General features: G+C 35.2%; 1 protein-coding gene across 10 annotated transcripts in view; it reads left to right on the plus strand.

Annotated features, from left to right (window-relative positions):
• LOC123527464 (rap1 GTPase-activating protein 1-like) overlaps positions 1-26,701 on the plus strand; it is a 183,582-nt gene that overhangs the window by 69,473 nt on the left and 87,408 nt on the right. For 8 of the 10 annotated variants that reach the window (XM_053523397.1, XM_053523394.1, XM_053523396.1 and 5 more), the window contains one exon: positions 968-1,000. The exons of 1 other annotated variant lie outside the window; for it this stretch is intronic. In XM_053523397.1, the coding sequence (XP_053379372.1) occupies positions 968-1,000 (33 nt within the window). Of the gene's footprint in view, positions 1-967; positions 1,001-11,315; positions 11,564-26,701 lie in introns of those variants that run through there. One more of the 10 variants, XM_053523401.1, reaches the window with a different exon arrangement.

The following is a 26,701-nucleotide window of genomic DNA, read 5'->3' on the forward strand; positions in this document are numbered from 1 at the left end:
TTTCAGTGATGCTGAGTATATATTTATTTCTTCTGTCAAAATAAAAATCCTGAATATTTTGCTGCTGAAATAAAAGCACTGCATTTGAATATCATGCATTCAACTAATGATTAGTACCACATTGTGCTTTCTCAATCGCTTAACCGGTTCACTGAATTGCACAGTGATGTCTCAGTTAGGCTATTGGGCATGTCATTGCAAGTGTACCGAATTGATGTAGCACAACTTAGCCTGTCTGAAACAAGCACAAATGTACCTGGTGAAATAAGGTCATATAATTATAGTCCATCCGGTAATTTAAGTCATCAGTCAGCAACTTTGTCAGTCTATGATCTGTATGATTTTAAGCTGACCTGAGCCATGCTCAGGTGAGTTTTTGTGATTGCTCGCTGTCCGTCGTCTGTCGTCTATCTGTCTGTCAACATTTAGCTTGTGTGTGCAATAGAGGCTTTTTCAATCGATCTTCATGAAATTCTGTCAGAATGATTGCCTTGATAAAATCTAGGCCAAGTTCAAAAATGGTTTTGTCTAAAAAAATACTTGTTTAAACTCAAGAGACCACATTTTGGGTCCAGTCTTAATGAAAATTGGTCAGAATATTTGTTTCCATGAAATCAGTAGGTCAAACATGTTAACATTGTTATAGTTTGTTTCTCAGGTGAGTGACCTTGGGCCATCTTGGCCCTCTTGTTTACTTGACCAATTGAAAAATATATCTTACTTACCCTGGCATTTGCGCCAGCATGGTCATCATCTTTGCCATTGGTTTAATACACTGCAAGAAAATACAGTGATGGTTCTGATAGCTGTGTGATTCCATTGAGAAAAGTTGTTGAAAAACTGAGATTCTTTATTATGGGACATTGTGAGCAGATGTATTACTTCCTGGGCAAATTTATACCAAAGCTTTTTACACTAATTGGAGTTTTCTGGCATGACATATATCTTCATTATTTTATATTTTCAGATGTGATACAGCACTGACCTTGAAAAGTTACAAGTAAGTAAAGATTGTTTTTCATTTGGTGACACAGAGAACATTTCTTAGACAGAAAGAGAGCCGAGGTGTTTCCGCAAAAGCGGCTGATATTCTGTACCTATTTTCTCTTCCAAACTACAAAAAAAGGCAAAAATAGTAACAGTTTGTGGTTTTTTCTTGTCATTCAAGTGTCTGTGTAGATTATAGTGGCACGTACAGTGTGCATTACGTTTCTCTAAATTTGTGTTAATATTAAATAGTGTTATATTTGCAGTTTTATTTTTAATGAATTATGCAAAGTTGTTGCCAGTTGAGCTAGCAGTGACGGGGACAGGTACGACAGGCATGATTACAAAATAATTATGTTAGATGTATCAAAACTTAGAACATCATTTTTACGATTTTAAAAACTTTAAGTACATGGTAAACTGCAAAAGCCTGTAAAATGTACATTTACGTATAGGTAGGAACTCTGATAAAAAAGTTCTTATTCTGATTAAAAAGGCTGTGAAAAACGAACAGATAACTAATGGACTAAGTTACAAAATACCCCACAAGACCAGATAACAGGATGACTTCATTTTCTAGGAGACATGAAAGTCTCTGGTGGGTTAAATTGTCAGCTGTCATGGAGAGCATCTCATGGTTTTAATTGTCTTTTTGATTAAACAGTCTGGCATTTCTGAAGAAAATTCAAGCTGTAGGAGCTGCCGAAACCTTTAAAAAGGAGATGAGATCATTTAATCTTGATAGAAAATTGAGAAAAGACTGGTTTTAGGCATTGTTAAGTTGATTTTTTTAATCTGTAAAATATGTGATTGAAATTGTTTAGATATCCTTTTGGTGAAATAATTACTGCTTGTTGATAAAACAGAAATGAGCCACACCATGAGAAAACCAAAATAGTGCATTTGAAATCAGCATGGATCAAGACCAGCCTGCACATCCGCGCAGTCTGGTCAGGATCCATGCTGTTCGCTTTCAAAGCCTATTGCAATTAGAGAAACCGTTAGCAAACAGCATGAATCCTGACCAGACTGCATGGATGCACAGGCTGGTCTGGGTCCATGCTGGTCACAAAATGCGCTATATTGGTTTTCTCATGGTGCGGCTCAAATGCTAATTTTACAATCCAAAAGTATTTTGGTCAGTATTAAGATTTGTACTTTTGACTATAAGTGGTATTTGTGATGACATGTGCATGAATGAGTGGATTCGTATTTTTGGGCTGACCTTGTAGTCCACAAGAAATAGTCCAACAGGTAAAGATTTCTCAGTTCTATGTAACAGATTTTCTAGTATAAGAAGAGGCACAGTTGTTATTTTCCTGTAGTGGAAATAGTTGGACACTAAACCAAAATACAACCATGCGGCAAGCTTGTCAGAAGTTTGCCATAAGCTTGTGCAAGCTTACAGCAATCTTAAAAAGAATGCAGTCATGTAATATAATGCTTGCAGATGCTGACATAGAAATTAAGTTTGCGGATAAGTCTTGCTTCGCAAGCTATCAGCGGGCATCCTGCAATCTTACTACTATATAAGATTGCGACTAACTTGCTATCCTGTAACCTTTTTAAAACTATTTCAGTTCAGAGAGAGATATTTGTCCACACTCATGTGTGTGTAAGCTTGCAAGATTGTGCGGGCTTGCAATCTTGTTACGATTGTGCAAACTTGCAAGGTCGCAGTTAAGATCCCTTGGGTTCCAATCTCAAGCATGCATAACCTTACAAGCTTGTAAGATTTTAAATAGGTTGCAGGAAGCGCGTGAAACTGCTAGCTTAATTAGTTTGCGCAAGTTTAAATAATGGTTGCAATGGTTCCAATCACAATCTTGCTGCATGCTGAAACAAGTTTGCCATACACTTGTTAAGATTGCAACTGCAATCTTGCTGTGGCCCTAATGTAAGCTTAATTAAGCTTGCCATTTTGGTTTGGGTATATATAAGCCCAGCTGAACTGTAAGTTCTTGCTTTGAGCTTTAAATACTGGTAGATCATGTCTGTTATCCGTTGACTAGACTTAAACATTTTATGGTGTCAGAGTTAAATCAAACTCTGTATGTTGCATCTGTGATAGACCTCTCAGATTTTGTTTGTCTACTTTTAGGGACCACAAGTGCTAAAAATAGAATACCATTAAAACAACTTCTTCTCATGAACTTGGATTTTAAAATTCTTGTAAGGACCTCACTCTAGTTTGTCCAAATGGATCGGCTTGACCCCTTTTAGGGGTAACCAGTTCTAATAATAGAGAAAACCCTTTATAGAAGATGTTTATGTATCTCCACCAAACGTGATCTGTAACATCCTTGTATTGACCTCTCTAAAGTTGTTCTTCTATTAAAGGGGCTGCAAGCGCTAAATATAGCGGTACCCCACTAGTTCAAGCATCAACTAAGGCAGGATCAAGCAATTCATGTGGTCCATCATCATCAGGCTCTTTTCACTATATATTTGCTATTTACACAAAAGATTTGTAAGATATTGTGATAAGGTCAAGGTCATAGTGAAAGGTAAAAGCCCTCATGGACAAAACATAAAGCAACTTATTAGAGCAGTGTTAATTTAAAAGAAAATGCAACACTGTCACAGTCATGTACTTAAACAGTATTTGAGAAGGGTAGAAATGATACTTTTGTGTCAGAGCCAGCCTGAAGGGATTCACTAAGAAATAATTTTGTCTGGTATTGGAAATAAGAATGGTACTACATTTTAATCTCTCATCATTTTACAGTTTATGATGTAACTCTGGTATTATACCTGAAGAAAGTGCTGTTTCCAAGGGAAGTCATAAAATAAGTCTGGCTTTACTTGATAGACATAATGATATAGGTATAAAACTTCCTATAGCAGATAGGACAAACCAGATTTACCATTAGTTCATGATGGAATGTTGGTATAGAAAAGTACAACTGTGACAGTCTGTCAATCCGTGTTAACTTCACAGGCATAATAATTTTAGTTAACAGCAAGATGGTATTATTGGTTCATTATGGGCTGTTGATGCAGTGACAGTCTGTCAATCTGTGTTAACTTCACAGGCATAATAATTGCAGTTAACAGCAAGATGGTATTATTGGTTCATTATGGGCTGTTGATGCAGTGACAGTCTGTCAATCTGTGTTAACTTCATGGGCATGATAATTGCAGTCAACAGCAAGATGGTATTATTGGTTCATTATGGGCTGTTGATGCAGTGACAGTCTGTCAATCTGTGTTAACTTCACAGGCATAATAATTGCAGTTAACAGCAAGATGGTATTATTGGTTCATTATGGGCTGTTGATGCAGTGACAGTCTGTCAATCTGTGTTAACTTCACAGGCATAATAATTGCAGTTAACAGCAAGATGGTATTATTGGTTCATTATGGGCTGTTGATGCAGTGACAGTCTGTCAATCTGTGTTAACTTCACAGGCATAATAATTGCAGTTAACAGCAAGATGGTATTATTGGTTCATTATGGGCTGTTGGTTTATGTAAGTACTATTGTGACAGTCTGTCAATTACAGTCAGGCATAATAATTGCAGTAAACAGCAAGGTTGTATTATTGGTTCATGATAGACTGTTGGTATAGAAAAAGTATCAATTGACAGTCAGTTAATATGCATTACATTTATGGGCATAACAGTTGCAGTAAGTGCAATGCTCTCTGCATTTTTGTATAAAACCCATTGATCCAAGTAGATTAAAGTTTAGGTCCATATTTTGAACAAAAAGTTTTGAAACAACATCAAAGCATTGAAAGAAAAAGTTGTTTGACATGGAAATGAATTGAACAGCCTGTAAAACATGTAGGTATATTACATTATAAAAAAAACATTGTCAGTTTACTGGCATATGCATTGAATTCTAAAAAAGAACTGCATAAAATTGCCATACTTTTGGATAGTTCAATGCCTTTAAAAACTCTCCATTTTCAAAGAACTGTTACATATCTTTGTTATGATGAATTTGCAATGAAGTGTCATATAGCTAGAGTTAATGTAGTTTTCAGCAACTGTTTTATTTTTCATTTCTTTACAAATGGCATTTACTTTCTAAAGGGGGACAACTTTTTGAAAACATTTTAAGTATCCAGTTGTATGGGTTAGTATAGTAAAACATACATTGTCAGTAAAAATGTTGTTTGTTTACTAAATCTTTTATTGATTTGCTGATATATACTGCTAAACCTTAATATGTTATTAAAACATCATTGATTGGTTTATACTTTCTCAGGAATTACAAAAGGTCATTTCTGTACAAGTCTTAGCAATTTACAGACAACCTTTAACATTTTCTTTGCAACTGTATATTACTGTCGTATTATATATGTAATTATGGTTCGATTCTTGAGTTGAGATGAAATCTTGGACCAGAATCCCAGTCATTAAGGGATACTATCAGTAACAGCTGCATCTTTATTAGCCCTAATGACAGTAAAATAGAGGAAACTCAATATTTTTATATCATATACCTATCATGGCCATTTCTTCTTATGGTATACAAATTTAGTGTTGGCAGAATTGAAATACAGTGCACAATCACAGAAAGATTCTGAATGGGGTTTTGTGAATATAACAAAATTTGAATAGAAAATTCAGAAAGCAATTGATAATGAAAGATGGTGGATTTAATGAATAGGAGTAGTTTTACTACAGGAATTCATTCTGTTATTTGAAGTGAAATTAAGTCTTAGCTAATTTGATAGTGTTACAGGATTAATATTTTTCTGTTCAGTCTTTTTTTCTTCTGATAATTAAGGGAATAAGCTATAAAAAAGTATGCTTCATATTTTAGGTTTTTTGTTCAAAAGTGGACAAACTGCAAAATGTTTGCTTCAGAGCTGGATTTTTTGTTCAAAAGAGAATCAGTTGTATAGAGGTTGCTTTTGTTCAAACAGGAAGAAAGTGTAAAAAGTTCATTTCAGAGAAGGGGTTTTTGTTCAGAAGAGAATTTAACTAACTGCAAAAAGATTGCTTCAGAATTAAGTGTTATATTTGGGAAATAAATTTTAATTGTGCATGCTTTGTTGGCAAATAAAACACAATTTTGAGTTGAGATCCATAGTAATCTAATTTACAAAGGCCGGAGGCAAAATCATTTGCTGCCAGCAGTCTATAGGTTAAAGTAATTTATTGTATTTTATAATCTGTAAACGTTCAGGTTATAACATAATTTATCATATCATGGAAACAATATTCATTTTATACATCATGATTTTAAAATGGTTCATGAAAAAGTTTTAAAACCCATGAATTAGGATATTTTCAGTATGTAAATATGTATTTTGTATGCTATTGATAACATATTCTTCAGATAAATCTGGTTTCAAACTTGGGTACTAAACTTTAGATTCAACTCTGTGTGTTTTGGATACATAAAAGGGAGGTAATGAGCACTAATATAGATTGTGTATAGTCATTGACTAAATCTGGGGGTAAGGCGGGGGGGGGGGGGGGGGGGGGGAGGAGTAGATGGAATGGCTTATTCTGATGATTATTTTTTTAACTTTCAGCTAGTTTGTCTCTGTTGAAGGCCAATGATGCTGCTGTTTAAAATGTGGCTGCCACATTTTCTGTTATGAACATAGAAATACATTTATTTCGTGTTAAATCCTATTTCTGATAATAACTTATTTGTCAAAGTTTTGAGCATAGCTGAGTATTCTAGAATGTTTTATTGAATCTATTGTTTTTCATTATCTCCCTTTATAGTTCTTACTTTAACAATTCATGTTAAAAGACTTGGTATTTATAAATTAGGTAAATCAGGAAAAAAATTGTGGGTTACTGTAACCATGTATAAAAGTACGCATAATATCTATTTGGAAAACTGTTTCATCTGTTTTTAACCTTTACCCTGCTGAATTTCTGAAATGGACTTGTCCATCTTTCAATTTGGGCAGTACCACTTATTATTATGCCCCCCTTTGAAAAAGGAGGGGTATATTGTTTTGCAGATGTTGGTCGGTAGGTCGGTCGGTCTGTCGGTCGGTCGGTCGGTCGGAATGTAGACCTATCAGTTTCCGGATGATTACTCAAGAACGCTTGGGCCTAGGATCATGAAAGTTGATAGGGAGGTTGGTCATCACCAGCAGATGACCCCTGTTGATTTTGAGGTCAGTATGTCAAAGGTCAAGGTCACAGTGACCCTGAATAGTAAAACGGTTTCCGGATGATAACTCAAGAACACTTGGGCCTAGGATCATGAAAGTTGATAGGGAGGTTGATAATGACCAGCGGATGACCCCTATTGATTTTGAGGTCAGTATGTTAAAGGTCAAGGTCACAGTGACCTGACAGTAAAACGGTTTTTCCGGATGATAAATCAAGAACGCTTAGGCCTAGGGTCACGAAAGTTGATAGGGAGGTTGGTCATCACCAGCAGATGACCCATATTGATTTTGAGGGTTGTATGTCAAAGGTCAAGGTCACAGTGACCCTGAATAGTAAAATGGTTTCCGGATGATAACTCAAGAACACTTGGGCCTAGGATCATGAAAGTTGATAGGGAGGTTGGTAATGACCAACGGATGACCCCTATTGATTTTGAGATCAGTATTTTAAAGGTCAAGGTCACAGTGACCCTGAACAGTAAAACGGTTTCCGGATGATAACTCAAGAATGCTTAGGCCTAGGGTCACGAGAGTTGATAGGGAGGTTGGTCATGACCAGCAGGTGACCCACATTTATTTTGAGATCAGTATGTCAAAGGTCAAGGTCACAGTGACCAGGAACAGTAAAATGGTTTCCAGGCAATAACTCAAGAACGCTTGGGCCTAGTGTCAAGAAAATTGATAGTTAGGTTGGCCATGACCAGCAGATGACCCCTATTGATTTTGAGGTCATTAGGTCAGAGGTCAAGGTCACATTGGCTAGGAACAGTTAAATGGTTTCTGATCTTCTTGTCCAAAACCATAGGGCCTAGGGCTTTGATATTTGGTACGTAGCAAAATCTAGTGGTCCTCTAGCAAGATTGTTCAGATTATTTCCCTGGGGTCAAATATCGCCCCACCCTGGGGGTCACATGGTTTATATAGACTTATATAGAAAAAAACTTTGAAAAACCTCTTGTCCAAAACCACAGGGCCTAGGGCTTTGATATTTTGTATATGACATCATCTAGTGGTCCTCTACTAAGATTATTCAAATTATTCCCTTAGGGTCAAATATGGCTCCGCCCTGGAGGTCACATGGTTTACATATACTTATATAGGGAAAAACTTTGAAAATCTTCTTGTCCAAACCACAAAGTCTGTGGCTTTGGTATTTTGTAATGTAGCATCATTTAGTGGTTCTCTACCAAGTTTGTTCAAGTTATCCCTCTGGGGTCAAATATGGCCCTGCCTCAGAGGTCAAATGGTTCATATAGACTTATATAGGGAAAAACTTAGAATCTTCATGTCCATAACGTACATCATTCAAATTTGGACCACATGTATAGTTTTGAGTGGCAAGAGGAACCTTGACATGAGTTGACCTTGATCTTGACCTAGTGACCTACTTTCACATTTCTGTACCTACAGCCTTCAAATTTGGACCACATGTATAGGTTTGTGTACTGAAAAAAACTTTGACCTTGTTATTGACCTAGTGACCTACTGTCACATTTTTGAAGGTACAGGCTTCAAATTTGGACTGCATGCATATTTTTGTGTTCTGAATTGAAATTTTACATTGATTTTTATCCATTACCTACTTTCACATTTCTCAAGCTACAGCCTCCAAATTTGAAGCACATGCATAGTTCTGTCTACCGAAATGAACTTTACCTTGAAATTGATCTAGTGACCTGCTTTCACATTTCTCAAGCCACTGCTTTCAAATTTGGACCACATACACATTGTTTTGTACCTAAATGAAATTTGACCTTGATTTTGACCTTGAGCTAGTCTTGAAATTTGGAACATTCAAAAATGGCTCAGTGGATGGCGCCAAGATCAATCTGTAATCTCTTGTTAGGTTAATAGGTTAAAGGTCAAGGTCAGATTAAACCAGAATGGTAGAATTTTTGTTTACAGTGAGCATATAATTTCTGTTCCTTGTGCAATTACTGAATGCATCAAGGGGGGCATTTCATGTTCGACGAGCTCTTGTTCAAAGGGGTGTTCACTGAAAATTTACTGACTGAATAGCAAACACTGTGCAGACCATGATCAGACTGCACTGGTTGCAAAGGCAGAATCATTTGCCGCCAGCAGGCTAAAGGTTATGATAGAAATCTTAAGAATCATGGACCTTTGAATTTAGCATAGAATGTATATATGACACTGAAAAATGATGTGTTGATATTAAATTTAAAAAGCAAGAAAAATGTTGATTTTCTCCATTATTTCAAAAGCTTTGCAATAGTTTAGTCCCTTCTGCTGAATATATTTGGTGATTTATTATGATACCTTGCAAAAAATACCATGTCACTAAATTTGTACTAAGAATGTCTATATTTTATGGATTTCTGAGAGAGAAAAAATTCACTTAAAATGTGTGATGGAGTCACTTTAAACTCTTTTCTCATAAATAAATGTTGAAGTTAAAGAGGAGAAAAATTTTATGTTTTAGATCATAATCTTCTTAATGTTAAAGTTATTTTTAAATTGGGTTAGCAAACAAATGCCAGTGGAATGTATTTTGTTAACTACATTTGGGTTTGTAAAAAACGTTAGGCTGGAGGTTCAGTGAAAATTATTTTGAAATATATTCATGTTCAGACTCCATCTATTCAATTGGCTCATTGTCAAGTCCTTATTTATGTGGTCAATGTCAAACTTCTTATTCATTTAGTCAGTGTCAAACTAAGTATTAATATGGTCAGTGTCAAACTCCTTATTCATGTGCTTTGTTTTAAACTACTTATTCTTGTGTCCAGAGTCAAACTATTCATAATGGTCTTCTTTAGACTCATGTGGTCTATGTCAAACTCCTGATCGATGTGGTCTATGTCAAACTTCTGATCGATGTGGTCTATGTCAAACTCCTGATTGATGTGATCTATGTCAAACTCCTGATTGGTGTGATCTATGTCAGACTCCTGATTGATTGATCTGATCTATGTCAAACTCCTGATTGATGTGATCTATGTCAAACTCCTGATTGATATGGTCTATGTCAAACTCACCATTCTAAGTGGTCTGTATCAAACACCTTATTTATGTGGTCATTATCGAACTTTCTATACATTGGGTCAGTGTCAAACTCATGACTTGTGGTCAGTGCTTATTTTTCTAATTCTTGTGAAATTCACTTGTGTTCATTGTTGAATTCCTCATTCATGTGGTATTTTGAGTATGGAAACTTGACTTAAGAGTTCATATGTTAATTTTGACCAGTTTTTGAAAATAACTAGGAGAAATATATAGAAGGGAGAGTAGAAATTAAGTATTAGACAGACAGACCTGAATTTAGAATCAGTGCAAAAATATCCTCACTTTAATTAAGTTCTTATTTAACCTTTAGTCTTCTAAATTTCTAAAATGGACTGGTCCATCGTTCAGTTTAGGCAGTGACAAAGGAGTTTTCACTGAAAATTTACTGACAGAGTAGCAAACAGCGCAGACTATGATCAGCCTGCACAGACATGTAGTCTATCTTGGTCTGCACTGGTCTGCACTGGTCTGCAAAGGTAGAATCACTTGCCGTCCGTTTAAACAGGCTAAAGGTTAAAGCAAATACATCAAACTGTGACAGAAATGACTTGAATCTGTGGTACAATTAAAGAGTTAAATTTATCAAGACAAATGGACAGTCAATTAGCAAAAGCTGATTTCAAAAATTACCTACCTTGCTTGGTTTATTTTTCTCAATTTCATAACTGCTTAGACACTGATGGCAGTAATGCTGTATTGACAAGCAAGTTATGTAACACTTGATATGTTAATTAAAAATTGTAGGTTTGCTATGACGTCAGAGTTTGTCAACGATGAAATCACATCATAAGCCATTCATTCATGATTCATTAAAACAGCGGTAAATCAGCACGATTCTAAGAATTTGTTTCTCAGATTAGATTGCTGTTGAATATATAGTCAGTTTTTGTAACTGTGTTTTTTTTTGTCCATGAATTAGGGAAAAAAAATCTTTTAAGTACACTTTCCAGGATCTGATAAAAAATTGTATGAAAATCTGAAACCTACATAATCCGGTTATGAAAGCAAGCATTCAGTGGTTATTTAAAGAAGGTTGCCATTCCTTCTAGCTGAATCAGACAGAAAATTGAAAAATTATGAAAAAAATGAGTGCGAACAATGCTCCTTTTATTTTATAATGATGTTTGGATTTCTAGTTTGGAAAGATGGCATTTCAAAGATAGCGTCATTGCGTGGTGTTTGCAGTGTTGAGAGAAACATGTATAAAGAAGAAGAATTTAACAACCTGTATAATTTTTGGATTTAGAAGACTTGGTATTTATAAATTAGGTAAATCAGGGAAAAAATTGTGAGTTACTGAAAAGTACTTTTAAAAAAGTGGTTTGGAATATGGATCGTAAAAGTCGTGCTGGAACATTTGCAGTCAAGCGTTCAGAGGAGGCGGAGAAGAAACCATGGTCACAGAGACGTTGCTGGTCGTATCGTGGCCTTGGTAGCAGTTTAAGGAAAAAAAGGTTGTGTTTAAATGTTCTTTTACTGGTAAACTTTTCATATAAATTCATCTCAATATTTTGATGTCCATCCATTGGATGTCAACCTGATTACAAAAGTGCGCTATAGAGGAATTTAAACAGACCAATAGTTTACAGCTAATTATTAGTGAAGAGTTATTATTCTTATATTCTTATATTCATAATTTTACATTATTTTGTGAATGACATTTTAGACTCTAAATTACTGTACTTAGGTCTGCAAATTGCGTTTTTTTTTCTTTTTGTGGAGGTGGTTGAGCCAGGGCTATTAATTGAACAGTTTTAAAATGTATGAAGATATCTGCCATGAGTTGCTTCCCTTTATTTTTTTCCATGAAAGGAATTATTACTAACAGATTTATACTGTTGGTGAATTCGACTATGAATGATTGATCATTAAATTGATACGTATACTCAGAGTTTGAAAGTTTTCAGTGTGAAAAACACATTGTGGTCCCACAGAAGTTCTGTGGTTCTTAGAAATTCCATGGCTAAAACTGAAGCTGATATGGTATGAATTTCGATTTGGTCAAATTTTATAATACACATGCACATGCATCAAAGTTTGTGAAATACAGAAGCAGTGCCTATGTGATTATTGGTCTGTCTTGTTAATGAAAAAAAAGTGAGCGAGCATTAATTTTCAGAATCAGGAAAGTGTCAAAGATCTCTAGGGGCAGCCCTGATATGATGCAATTTCACATACTTTATTTCAAACAAAAAATAGGCAGGCATTCCTTCTGAAAGGACCAGTTCTGGTAAACAATTTCTCTGAATAATATTTAGTAATTGAATTTGTTTGTAAATTTTTGACTGTATTCTATAATTCATTTCCATGGAGATACTTCTGTTTATGTGCGAGTTGTGTGGATTCTGTAAAGATGTCATTCTTATACAATTTGACATCAGCTTCAGAAATTGACGGGAGACATTTTTCACAGGGTCTTAACAAAGGCTTCTTAATCATTGGAAATCCGCTAGTGTCACTTTTGAATTAAGACTGTCTCAAGAAATAGAAATAGGTTCTTAAACAGGCTGAACTCAGTGGCACTGATGAGACGTAGAATCTTACCGAGGATCTCATTGCGCTAATTTTCTTCTCTCTCGCTTGTCACTCTAGATTTTCCCACTGAGTAAATAAGTCTTGACTGCAGTAGTATATGAGCTTGAAATTTAGAGCTTACCTAAGCTTCTGTAGTGATACGAGTTCAACATTTTAATTTTTAAGAAAGTGCAGTTCAGAATATATTTTATTAAATACAGCATTAAAAAGTTAACATAATAGTTATTACTGATCTCCGACCTCATCTGTATATCATTTGTTTGTTTTAGGTTTAACGCCGGTGTAACGGTCAGTTTTTTCCCCAGTCAGTTCTTTCCCCGGGGAAAAAACTGACTAGTTAGTTTCTTCCCCGGGGGAAAGAATTGACTAGTCAGTTTTTTCCCCGGGGAAGAAACTGACTGGTCAGTTCTTTACCCCCCTAGTCAATTTTTTCCCCCCAATCGCAACTGGTTACTCTTGATCATTCTTATGGGGGGAAAAAACTAACTAGTCAATTCTTTCCCCCCTCATCAATTTTCCTGGCTAGTCAATTATTTCCCCTGTTAGTGAATTGAAACTGGTTATTCTTAACTAGCCTGTTTTTCATTTCCAATAGTCGTTTTTCATTTAAATTTCATATAAAATAAGAAATATGTTTCATATTTTGTGTAAATTAAAGAAATGTTTTTAAATGAACTTATTTTAATTTCTGTTGTAGTTTTAGCTCGACTATTCGAAGAATAAGTAGAGCTATCCTACTCACCACGGCGTCGGCGTCGGCGTCACACCTTGGTTAAGTGTTTCGTACCAGTCCACATTTTGACAAAGTCTTTTGAGATAAAGCTTTGAAACTTTCAACACTTGTTTACCATCATCATGGCCAGTTATAGGCAAGAGCACATAACTCCATCAATGATTTTGGCTGAATTATGGCCCCTTTTGACTTAGAAATCAGGGCTAAGTTTTTCGTACCAGTTCATATTTTGACAAAGTCTTTTAAGATAAAGCTTTGAAACTTTCAACACTTGTTTACCATCACCATGGCCAGTTATAGGCAAGAGTACATAACTCCATCAGGGATTTTGGCTGAATTATGGCCCCTTTCGACTTAGAAATCTTGGTTAAGTTTTTCGTACCAGTTCATATTAAATATTAATATTATTAAATAGTAATGGCAATCAAACAGAAGTTAAAAAATTTGATTTGACAAAAAAAACATTGATTAAAGTTACAAAAAAGAAACATACAGCTTTATTCAAATGAAAAACAATACCTGTTTTATCTGAAATTTAAATGGAAAATGAAAAGACACTTGAATCCCAAATAACAATACCGAAAGAATCCAGTACTTGAAGGGAAAACTAGGGGGAAAAATCTGACTAACTAGTCAGTTTCTTTCCCTATCAGAAAACTTATTCCAAGGGGGGAAAAACTGACTAGGGGGGGAAGAAACTGACTAGTCAGTTTTTTCCCCGGGGGAAAGAATTGACTAGTCAGTTTTTTCCCCGGGGAAAGAACTGACTGGGGGAAAAACTGGGCTGTTACACCGTTTTTCAACAGGCAAGTAACTGCGAACATCCGCACATGAATCAGAGGTAGAGGACGAATGATATCAGACATGATACCTTTTAATATCAAATCAGATCATCATGGAGAACATACCTCTCCCAGGGCTCAAACTCACGATCCCACAATCTGTATGTTCATTTTGCTTGAACAGCTTTATGGACAATGTGTCGACATTGCTGCTACCTGATAATATCCTGCTTAATTTCTATAACGAACTTGTCCAAAGTATCATTAACTGTTAAAAGGGGTACTTACCAAAAAGCTGCTGACTGACTAGGGAACAGAGCAGATCTTGATCAGACTGTGCAGTCTGATCATGATCTACACTGATCGCAGAGGCAGAATCAATCCTGCTTAGCATGATAAGGGTTAAAAAAAAGATGTTTTGAAGAGTGAATGAAATATATTGTTGAACTTCCTTTGATTGAATTTGAATATTTAGAACACCACCCTTTGCTCAAACTCATGGTCAGGTCCCGGCCAGATCCATGTATATTGTCTATCATTCAATGGCTCAGACTACCAATTATAACTTGAACACATTATTCCAGTCCCGTCAAGTTTCAGCGAAGAAAGTTAGTACATTATTTGCATAATTATTGTCATTTTTTTCTAGTGATAATTACAGGTTGTCTGGAAATTTGTGTAATCATGATTTTTAATTTCATGATCAAAGTAATCATGAATTACTCCCCATATCATGAAAATTCCAAGATTCAGTCATGTCAGGTTTACATGTGTGTAATATGTCAATCTGGAATGTGACCAATGACAAGCCTGCATTCTCGGACATGTCTCAAACTCGATTATCTTTGGAATAAAATAACACATGACTGAATACTAGCTGTTAGTTTTACTGTTAATGATAAAACATAATCAGAATAAACATGTAAATTAAACAAAAAATAAAATAAAAACAAGCAAATTGTGTTAATTGTTCTGGCTACAAGTACACTTGTTTATCCTAAATGTGGATTGTAGTGCAAAAAAAAAGAACATTAATTACTGAGAGAGAGGAGGGAAAATGATAATTTGTTAGAAATATTAGAGTAGAATAAATGGGTTAATTATGAAGGAACACACCAGCAGTGATCTAATATTGATAGAATCACAGCAGCAGAAAATGTTTTGATGAGAATTCTTAGAAATCTTTCTACATACAAACACAATTTCCTAGAAAAGAGCTATTTAGCGACTTCCAACACAAAAAAGTATTTTACATAAGAAGGGTTTTATTTGACTCCAGTATTTCAACACTTATTAAAATTAAAAAAAATAAATTTTTTACTTATTGTATTGATGGTAGGTACAACTAGTAAAGCTGAAATAGTTTATGAAGAAAATAATTATAGACTTGTATAAGTCACTTTCCGGTATTTTGAGATAGGGGTATAGGTGACCATTATACACTGCTGTTTTGACTAAAATTTGTTAAATGTTTGTATAGTACACCTTTCCTTTCAGCTTTCAGCAAATTTGGTCACAGACAGTATCAACAGTTGAATGCCATTATGATGTATTCATAATACTTTTCACCCTAAATTGTGTTGTATGATTTGTTTCTAAATCTTGAAATGGCTGATAGGTTGAGTGCCAAACCTGCAGTTATTCATTTTAATGTTATTCAGACACCAGTTAACTTATCACAATTTACCAGAACAGTAGGAGAGATTGTTTTCTACTACATGCTCGGTATTGGTCAAACTGGTATTTTGAGATAAAATTGTGATCCTGATTTCAAACTTAAGTTAAAAATAATTTGTTGGCATATTCCCTGTCAAAGATCAGTTAGATGAAATATGTTGTTTAATTTTTGCTTTTTGATATTTTTTCATGTGAATCATTTAGGACAGTCTATAAGTGATTTTTGCTGATTGATATACTATGCATGTACAGTAACAGCTAGGGCCTAACTAAAGTAAAGGAGCCAGCATGGGACCCATCTGGTCTAGTAGCGTAATGGCTGCCAGGTATTTGAACACTAAATTTTCACTTGGCATGGCAACAGAGGTCTAAATTAAAGCTAGTTTCTGTTTAAATTTCAATAATAAGTCACATGGTAAAAATTTGCAATGAATTAAGCTGTGTTGTATGATGTGATATTAAACAATAAAACCTATCTTAACAACTGTTGTTGACTCCTTAAATATAATTTGAAAAAGATATAACCTCAGTTACTTCCCTTTATCATTTTTAGGCCATTTGCATTTTAATTTTGAAATGTGATTTACTTCCCTTTATCATTTTTAGGCCATTTGCATTTTAATTTTGAAATGTGATTTACTTCCCTTTATCATTTTAGGCCATTTGTATTTTAATTTATATGAGTTAATACCCTTTATCATTGTGAAGTCATTTGCAAAGTATGTATAGTGAAAGGTAATGCTCTTCCTGATAATGATTTTATTCAATATGTGTAATAAACACTATTTTCAAAGAATATTTACATATGAGTTGATACAAAAAGAAATGGACCCACAGGCACAACAAAACAAACCATTAACAAGATAATAAGTGGCTGTTATGAAATCAGAAGTAAATGCTAAACAATTATCATGGTTATATGTAAAGCATAATGTTTTAATAGACCCACCCAGTAACTACTTGAGCAGCTATCTCAGAAATGTATCAAGCTCTATATAAAAGTAATGGAATTTTAACAAGTTTCAGGAAAGGGAGGTATTTGTTTCAAAATTAGGATTGTTAGATAATGCTGATACATTCTGATAAATTGATATAGCTTTTATGTAAACCAGATGGTAATTATTGACAATAAATTTGTGTAGATGATTGTGATAATGTCTGTGGATAAGGTGGAAAGATATTAGAAACTTTTAGTAATGGTATAATTTAACAGCAAGTCAGTGTGTGTGAATTATATTATGTAAAGCTGAAAAAGCACAGTTTTTTACGTTGTGCAAAATACTGTTACATGTTAAGTTTTAGGTTACTATATATATAATACTCATGAATTTTGGAGAAAAAGGAATTGTTAATATGAAGAGCAAGGTATTACTGAATTTTGTGTCATAAATATAGTGTAGCCGCAGTATTTTGAAAAATAGGTATATTCCAAAGTTTATAAAATACCTTGATGTGATAAATTTTCAGTATAGTCTTTAAAAGGACACCTCCATACAGTGACAGGTGCAGTCAAACCTGTGGCCAAGACCTCCTGTAAACCGAAAACCAGTCAGCTGTAACTGCTAGTAACGTTTCTAGTTTTAATTAACTCTTCCAGGGTTACAATATTTACTTCTAAATTAAGACGATTCTGCAGATAAATATAACATATTAGCACTTCTTTGTTTTCTTGCATTCAAACTAGATCAGGCCTGGGGCTTCCGCGACCGAGTGGTTAAGGCCGTTGACTTCAAATCACTTGCCCCTCACTGAAGCCGTCCAGCTGGCTTATGGAAAATTGTTGGGTCTGGAAAATTGTTGGGTCTACCCAGGTGTCCTATCGTGATGAAATAATGCACGGAGGGGCCATCCTCCACGATCAGAGTTAGAAAGTTGGCAATTATGACCTATAATTGTGTCAGTGCGATGTTAAACTCAACAAAAACAAAACAAATCAAACTAGATTGGAGCAGTGTCCTCTGTCACTACAAGAAACAGATGTCTGTCTTTCTTATGATATTTCTGTTGTTCTGTATGAGGTTAATCAGTTACAAGTCTGAATTCTGCTAACATAGAACTAAGTGCTGCTTTCTTGATGCAGAATGCTGCTAACTAAATATCAAGTGTGCTTACATGGTTCTGAATGCTGCTAACATGATGCTTAATGCTGCTAACATTATGCTGAATGTTGCTGACATGACACTGAATGCTATGTACATGATGCTTAATGCTGCTAACATTATGCTGAATGTTGCTGACATGACACCGAATGCTATGTACATGATGCTTAATGCTGCTAACATTATGCTGAATGTTGCTGACATGACACTGAATGCTATGTACATGATGCTGAATGCTGCTTACATGATGCTTTTTTGACACTGAATACTGATCACATGATCCAGAATTGGCATACTTATTTAACTGTGGAACAGGGTAACTTGAAAAATTGTATGATACAACTAAAAACTGAATAAACAAACATGTAAAATGTACAAAGCAACTTGTTGCATAACTATTTGTGGTACAAGATTTTTTCCACTTCTATATTTATTGCAGCATGTGAATTGAGTGTTAATTGCTGAGAAAAAAGGGGGCAAAATGATGAGTTATTATGGTTAATTTGTTGGAAATATTAAAGTAGAATAAAGTGGTTAATTATTAGGGAACGTCCAGCGATGATTGCTTCGTACTTTATAATATTGATGGAATCACAGCAGCAGAAAATGGTCTGACTGAGAAACCTTGGAAATCTTTCTAAATTCAGGCACAATTTCTTAGGAAAACCGTTTAGCATTTTACAAACACTAAGTGTATTTTATGGGAAGAGTGTTTTTTTGTAGAATTTCAGTTTTGCACATTTGTAAAAATGATTTTTTTATTTGCCTGTGATGGGAGCACCTGCAGTGAGTACTTAGCTGGCATCTGGTGGTGTGAGCAAATGATGTATGCTCACAAACTTGAGCAGTTCCTGTCAAATCTTCACAAAACTTGGTCAGAATGTTTAGTGGCTTTTAAACTATCTTGGCCAAGTGTGATAATAGACTGAAAAGCATCTCTTGCTCTAAAGTTATGCCCCTTTTAATACATTATATAGTCAAAATGGGCTATTATTATATTGTGACAGTAATTTAAGGCACTTTTTGTTTTGATCTGTTTGTATTTAATATGTTTGAGTCTGAGCTTGTGAAGAAAATATGAGTACACAAAACTAAAAAGCTTTGAACATTCTATTACTAAATTCATGAAAATGTCCCTTCAAGACTTTATGTTCATATTTCTAGGAATGTTTTATATACATATATAAAAATATTACTTTTGGAGGTGTGGAAGCATTATGCTGTTAAGACAGTGAGAGGATTCGGTACCAGGAAACAATCTAGAATGCTAAAAATGTTTATGCTGAAGACAGTTTAAGTAACAGCATCTAAACAAGTACTTAAATAGGATCGGGGGCCTCCGTGGTTAAGGTCGCTGACTTCTGAATTCTTCATGTGAGGAAGCCATCCAGCTGGCTTACAGAAGGTCAGTGGTTCTACCCAGACGCCTGCTCGTGATGAAATAATGCACGGAGGGGCACCTGGGAAAGTCGCCATATGACCTATCATGTGTCAGTGCCACGTTAAATCAAAAAAAAAATAAGATCATCTAAACAAAAAATACTTATAAGTAATAGCATCAAAATAATTAAGTACTTATTATATTATCTAAAACAAGTACTTAAAAGTAAACAATTAAGTACTTATTAGTAACGTACTTTAGAAACAGCATCTGAACAGTTAAGTACTTAAGTAACAGCATCTAAATTAAAGTGCTTAAGTTGCAGCATCTAAACAAGTACTTAATTAACAGCATCTGAACAAGTACTTAAGTAACAGCATCTAAATAAGTACTTAAGTTGCAGCATCTAAACAATTACTAAATTAACAGCATCTGAACAAGTACTTAAGTAACAGCATCTAAATAAGTACTTAAGTTGCAGCATCTAAACAAGTACTTAATTAACAGCATCTGAACAAGTACTTAAGTAACAGCATCTGAACAAGTACTTAGTAACAGCATCTGAACAAGTACTTAAGAAACAGCCTCTGAACAAGTATTTAAGTAACAGCCTCTGAACAAGTACTTAAGTAACAGCCTCTGAACAAGTACTTAAGTAACAGCCTCTGAACAAGTACTTAATTAACAGCATCTGAACAAGTACTTAAGAAACAGCCTCTGAACAAGTATTTAAGTAACAGTCTCTGAACAAGAACTTAAGTAACAGCCTCTGAACAAGTACTTAATTAACAGCATCTGAACAAGTACTTAAGTAACAGCCTCTGAACAAGTACTTAAGTAACAGCCTCTGAACAAGTACTTAATTAACAGCATCTGAACAAGTACTTAAGAAACAGCCTCTGAACAAGTATTTAAGTAACAGTCTCTGAACAAGTACTTAAGTAACAGCCTCTGAACAAGTACTTAAGTAACAGCCTCTGAACAAGTACTTAAGTAACAGCCTCTGAACAAGTACTTAAGAAACAGCCTCTGAACAAGTGCTTAAGAAACAGCCTCTGAACAAGTACTTAAGAAAACAGCCTCTGAACAAGTACTTAAGAAACAGCCTCTGAACAAGTGCTTAAGTAACAGAACCTGAACAAGTGCTTAAGTAACAGCATCTAAACAAGTACTTAAATAACAGCCTCTGAACAAGTACTTAAGAAACAGCCTCTGAACAAGTACTTAAGAAACAGCATCTGAACAAGTGCTTAAGTAACAGCATCTGAACAAGTACTTAAGAAACAGCATCTGAACAAGTACTTAAGAAACAGCATCTGAACAAGTGCTTAAGTAACAGCATCTAAACAAGTACTTAAGAAACAGCCTCTGAACAAGTACTTAAGAAACAGCATCTGAACAAGTACTTAAGAAACAGCCTCTGAACAAGTACTTAAGAAACAGCATCTGAACAAGTGCTTAAGTAACAGCCTCTGAACAAGTACTTAAGAAACAGCATCTGAACAAGTGCTTAAGTAACAGCATCTGAACAAGTACTTAAGTAACAGCATCTGAACAAACAAGAACTTAAGTAACAGCATCTGAACAAGTACTTAAGAAACAACATCTGAACAAGTACTTAAGTAACAGCCTCTGAACAAGTGCTTAAGTAACAGCATCTGAACAAGTACTTAAGAAACAGCATCTGAACAAGTACTTAAGTAACAGGGTTTGAACATCTCTGGTAAAGGTAGTATGTAAAAACAATGTAAGCTGCACCTTTCTTTACCCAAACGCATTCATTACCTCTAGCAGCTGAATGATGTTTGATAATTATGTGCACAGTTTTTCTTTCTCAAAATGTATTGCATGATCCTGAAAGTAGCTAAATCAGTAGCTGGTAGGTTAAGGACTGAACCAGTTATTTGTAGGTGCAGTGACATTTTGATATTACACAGACACCAGTAGCTTATCACAATTTGTCAGAACAGTAGGAGATTGTTTCCTACCACTGCCTGCTCTATAATGGTCTTTCTGGCATTCTGAGATAAAATACGATCCGGATTTCAAACTAAAGTTAGAAGTAATTTGTTTGCAGATATCTTTCATAGCATATGAAGTATATAAATAAGATGAATGTTGTTTAAATTATATGATAGTTTTTGTTTTAATCTAATAAGTTAGTCATAAAATGATTCTAATGAAATCCAGTTGAGTTATACCAATCTTAAACAAATCAAAAGTACTGTCCCTCCATTTGTTTTAAATTTTGAAAGTATGGAGCCCTCATTTATTATTATTATTATTGTAAATAAGATGTATAAGTATTTTGGGGCAGCATTCATTCATAAAAAAATGTATTCTGTAAAAAATGTAGAGAAGCTCTCGAAGTGTGATACCATGCAGAAGAGACGTTTTGTAAAGTAAGAGAATTTCAGTGTACTGTAAATATCTTTTATCATATAAAAGTTACTTAACCTTTAGCCTGGTGGGAGCAAGTGATTCTGCCTTTGCGACCAGCACAGACCAAGATCAGCCTGCACATCCGTGCAGTCTGATCATGGTCTGCGCTGTTCGCTATTCAGTCAGTAAATTTTCAGTGAACACTCCTTCAGCTAATAAACCAGGTACTGCCCAAATTGAATGATGGTTAAGTTCATTATAGAAATTTAGCAGGGTAAAAGTTAAATAATGCTGATTTGTGTTATTTCGTATGATATAGACAGTGATATCTGTTTGAAAAGTTTTGATATTGTGATGTACAATCTTAATATGAGTGAAGTTATTTTATGAAGTAGCATCTCTGCAGTTTGAATCTGTGTACAATGTCATTTATCCCCCTTTATTAGATTGAGGCCATTTGCAGTAAATGCATTTCATAAGTTACTTCCCTTTCTCATGTTGGTGCCATTTATATGTTTGAATATTGAGTGTAAGTTACTTCCCTTTATTATTTTAAGGCCATTTACATTGAGTTACTTATCACAGAACTGAATTTAATTCACATAGTGATAATTTTTAAACAGAATTTTCAAAATCTATAATTGATTTAAGTTTATAGAATTTATAATTTGTGGCAGTAACCTGTCATTGCCCACTCTTTACAGAATTAATTGAAAAAAGAAAGGGAGAGAATAGGGAACTCATTTGAATGTTGTGAATAGACTCCTGCTGGAAAAGCTATGTGTAGCAATTATCTAGATAATGATCAAGTTAGATATAAATGCTAAAATAGACCCAGCCAGCTATCTCAGAAATGTATCATGCTATATATAACAGTAATGGAATTTCAACAAGTTTCAGGACAAAGAGGCATTTGTGTTGAAATTATGATTGTTAGATAATTTTGGATTGAAGCAGCTTTGATGTAAACAACAGTTGAGAATTAAAAGCTTATCTAAAATTTAGGTAGGATAATCATGGAATTGATCAAAGCTAGATTATATAATGTGGGCAGTTTGTGAATAAAGGAGGAGTTACAGCATGTTGTTCTAGGAAATAAAATTATAGATGATGCTTAATGTTTATAACATGACTTTATTTACCGTGTGATGCCAGATGCTGCTGTCTGACATGATGCTTACATGATTTCAATTGATGCTGAATGATGTTGTCTTACATGATGCTTACATGATTTTAAATGATGCTGAATGATGCTGTCTAACATGATGCTTACATGATTTTAATTGATGCTGTTTAACATGATGCTTACATGATTCTAATTGATGCTGTCTAACATGATGCTTACATGATTCTAATTGATGCTGAATGATGCTGTCTAACATGATGCTTACATGATTTTAATTGATGCTGGTGTACATGCTTACTGATTATGATGCTGATGATGCTATATTATGATTTTATGGGTATGATCGTACGTTTTAATTATGTGCGTCTACAGATTAAAATGAATGCGCTTGGACTGTGCATCTGCTAAGCTATTCTGAGGTAGTTGTTGATGTAGTGCTAAACTGTGTGTGAGATTGGCTATTGTAAATTTAGTGCAACATTGCCCTACAAAAAAACGTGCAAGTCAATTAAATAGTGTCACTGATTCTCTTTTTGCACGTGATTTCAAGCTGGACTAACTTAGTTAATATGACATTTTGAGAAGGAAAGAACAAACAAAAATGCAAATAAAGTAGTGTACTGATTAGTTTTTGGTGAATCGGCATGGAAGTGGAAACAAACATCGGAGATATCAGCTACGTAAGGTAACTAGTTAAGTGTTGGATGATATTCAGCATTGACAAGTACCTCAATGGCTAGTCGTCAATTGTGCTGTTCAAGTGGATGCAAGTGAATAGTTTGAGTTGACAGTTGCGTATACGATGATCTGGGTGTAGTGATGTGATACAACGTTGTCGTAGACGTGTACCCTAGTTGGATAGAAAGAATAGCATTGAGAAAAGCGTTTAGGTGACCCTATGCAAATGCCAGTGTTAGCAGATGCTGAGTTGTAAACCCGTAAAATTGATGCGTCTAACGATGTTACAAGTTATTGATGTTGCTAAACATCATGTTAATACCTAGAAATTGGTCCATGATCGTTACTGGATTTGTTAAATGACCAGCAGCTTAATGGAATGTTGCTCATCTGCCAACTGTATTTACCGATGGTTAATCTTATGTATAGATCTATGCTGTTGAAAAGTGCTTAAACAGGTCTAAGGGTTGCAACATGATCCTATGTTTAACATCTATATAGTAAGCAAGCATATCATTTCAGCTACGGACTTCGATAAACCTAGCAAGTATATTTATAATTGTGCACTGATTCCTCTTTTGCAACAGTAGCATCTTCAATCCCATTAAACTTAGTATGAATATTGAACAGATTTTATGGAAATGGTGGAACAGACAAACAAACATGCAGACGCGATAATACGATGTACGAGGTACTACGTTGTACGTTTGTACTGCGCTTGAATCCCGGCATGTGACAATCTGCTAACTAACAAGCAGCTCGATAACTATGTTCAGCTAGTAACTGCTGGGTAACTACGTTAAGTACCAGTTAACTGGATGAATAAATTCAGCCAAGTTGACTGTCACACTCAAATTTGGCTATTCGCAAACTTTGTGCTGTTCAAAGTTGAGAAATGCAGTTATAGTTTGAATAGTTTGACACTCGCATAACGTGCACCTAGTAACTCAGGGAATCGATACAGACACGTCTGTCCTAGCTACGTAGCTACCCCGCCGTAGTGTTTGTATAAAAAATTAGCAAATAAGAAATATAAGAGTTGCACTGTATCTGTTCTGTATACATCCCATGTCAGACATTGATGCATATGTTAGGCAGTATCTGCTGTAGTTTGCTAAACCATCAGTAACCCCAGACAATTGATCCATTACGTAGTATCTGCTGAGTTTGCTAAACCATCAGTAACCCCAGACAATTGATCCATTACGTAGTATCTGCTGAGTTTGTTAAACCAGCAGTAATGGGATGTTGCACGTCCCAACTGTAACATCAGACAGTTAATCCATTACGTAGTATCTACTGAGTTTGCTAAACCAGCAGTAACAGGATGTTGCACATCCCAACTGTAACATCAGACAGTTGATCCATTACGCAGTATCTGCTGTGTTTGCTAAACCAGCAGTAACAGGATGTTGCACGTCCCGTCTGTAACACCAGACAATTGATCCATTCAGCTGTTATGCATAGAGTATCTGTTGAGTTTGCTAAATCAGGATTCAGATTGAATTGTGAATGACAGGTCATTAAGTCCTCCTTTACTGTCTTTTAGTAAGCCTTAAAGGCAACTTCTTGCTCAATCTATTAACAAACAAAGTTTGCTGTGATGTAATTGCTTTTTGGAATTGATGCATGGCTTCAACAAAACTTAAGATAATATCATTGTTCTTGTATGATGCAAGGTCAGTTTTTCCCCATATTTTAAGAATAGTTAGGAGAGCTTTCAATATTTGCATGGTCTTATTTGTTCAATTCATAACTGTTTCCCCCCACCACCACTCTGAAAGAATACGCCCCCCCCCCTCCACCTCCACCCCTCACCAGCTCCCTGACCCATCCAGCCCCAAGTTTGTATAACAAAATAACAAATAACAATGCTCATGAATTAGACGCCAACATTCCATTTTAACATAGAAGATTTTGTGCCTTTTAACTGTACCTTTGTAGATACTTTAATAGGCTTAAACGATAGGTGCTTCAATACCAATATTCTCCAATTTCTCAATGCTGTTTTTTTTTTACATCTAAGCCCCTGGCTTTAGAGGCCCATAATGCATTTGTTTATAATTTGTCTACCACATTTTTTTATGTCATCTAATTTTTGTTAACTTTTTCTCAAATATTTGCCAAAAGATTGAAATTGTTTAACATATAGTAGAAAATATCATTGAATTCCTTGTTTGGTATTACCTCCCTTTATGGTTAAAAATATACAAGTTTATGCATTATATTGATAGAAGTGATTTTGTAACCATGTAATTACGTTGTTAATTCATCTATTTGAAAGAACTGCTTTATTTATTTTCAACATTAAAGTAAAAGCTTTATTGAGCTATAACTGAAAATGGATTTCCTGTTTTTGCCATTATACATTTTTTAATCCCCCGCCGTGGCGGAGGGATTAAAGGAATGGTCTGCGTCCGTCCTTCCGTCCGTCCGTCCTTCCGTCCGTAACACTTTCATCCCCGCTCCATATCTCCTAAACCCCTTGAAAGATCTTCATCAAACTTGGGTCAAATGATAACCACATCAAGACGATGTGCAGAACCCATGAGTCAGCCATGCCAGCTCAAGGTCAAGGTCACAACTCAGGGTCAAAGGTTTGAGCCTTCCATTTTGTGTCCGCTCTATATCTCTTAAACCCCTTGAAGGAATTTTATAAAACTTGGGTCAAATGATCACCTCATCAAGACGATGTGCAGAACCCATGAGTCAGTCATGCCGGCTCAAGGTCAAGGTCACAACTTAGGGTCAAAGGTTTTGAGCCTTCCATTTCGTGTCCGCTCTATATCTCCTAAACCCCTTGAAGGAATTTTATAAAACTTGGGTCAAACGATTACCTCATCAGAACGATGTGCAGAAATTATGAGTCAACCATGCCAGCTCAAGGTCAAGGTCACAACTAAGGGTCGAAGGTTTGAGCCTTCCATTTCGTACCCACTCTGTATCTCCTAAACCAACTTGGGTCAAATGATCACCTCATCAAAAACTCATGAGTCAGCCATGTCAACTCAAGGTCAAGGTCACAACTGAAGGTCAAAGGTTTCAGCTCTGTATCTCCTAAACCCCTTGAAGGATTTTCATGAAACTTGGGTCAAATGATCACCTCATCAAGACGTTGTGCAGAATTCATGAGTCAGCCATGTCAGTTCAAGGTCAAGGTCACAGCTAAAATCAAAGGTTTACCCTTTCACTATCCATA

This window comes from Mercenaria mercenaria, chromosome 14 (assembly GCF_021730395.1).
Source record: "Mercenaria mercenaria strain notata chromosome 14, MADL_Memer_1, whole genome shotgun sequence".
NCBI classification, from domain to species: domain Eukaryota; kingdom Metazoa; phylum Mollusca; class Bivalvia; order Venerida; family Veneridae; genus Mercenaria; species Mercenaria mercenaria.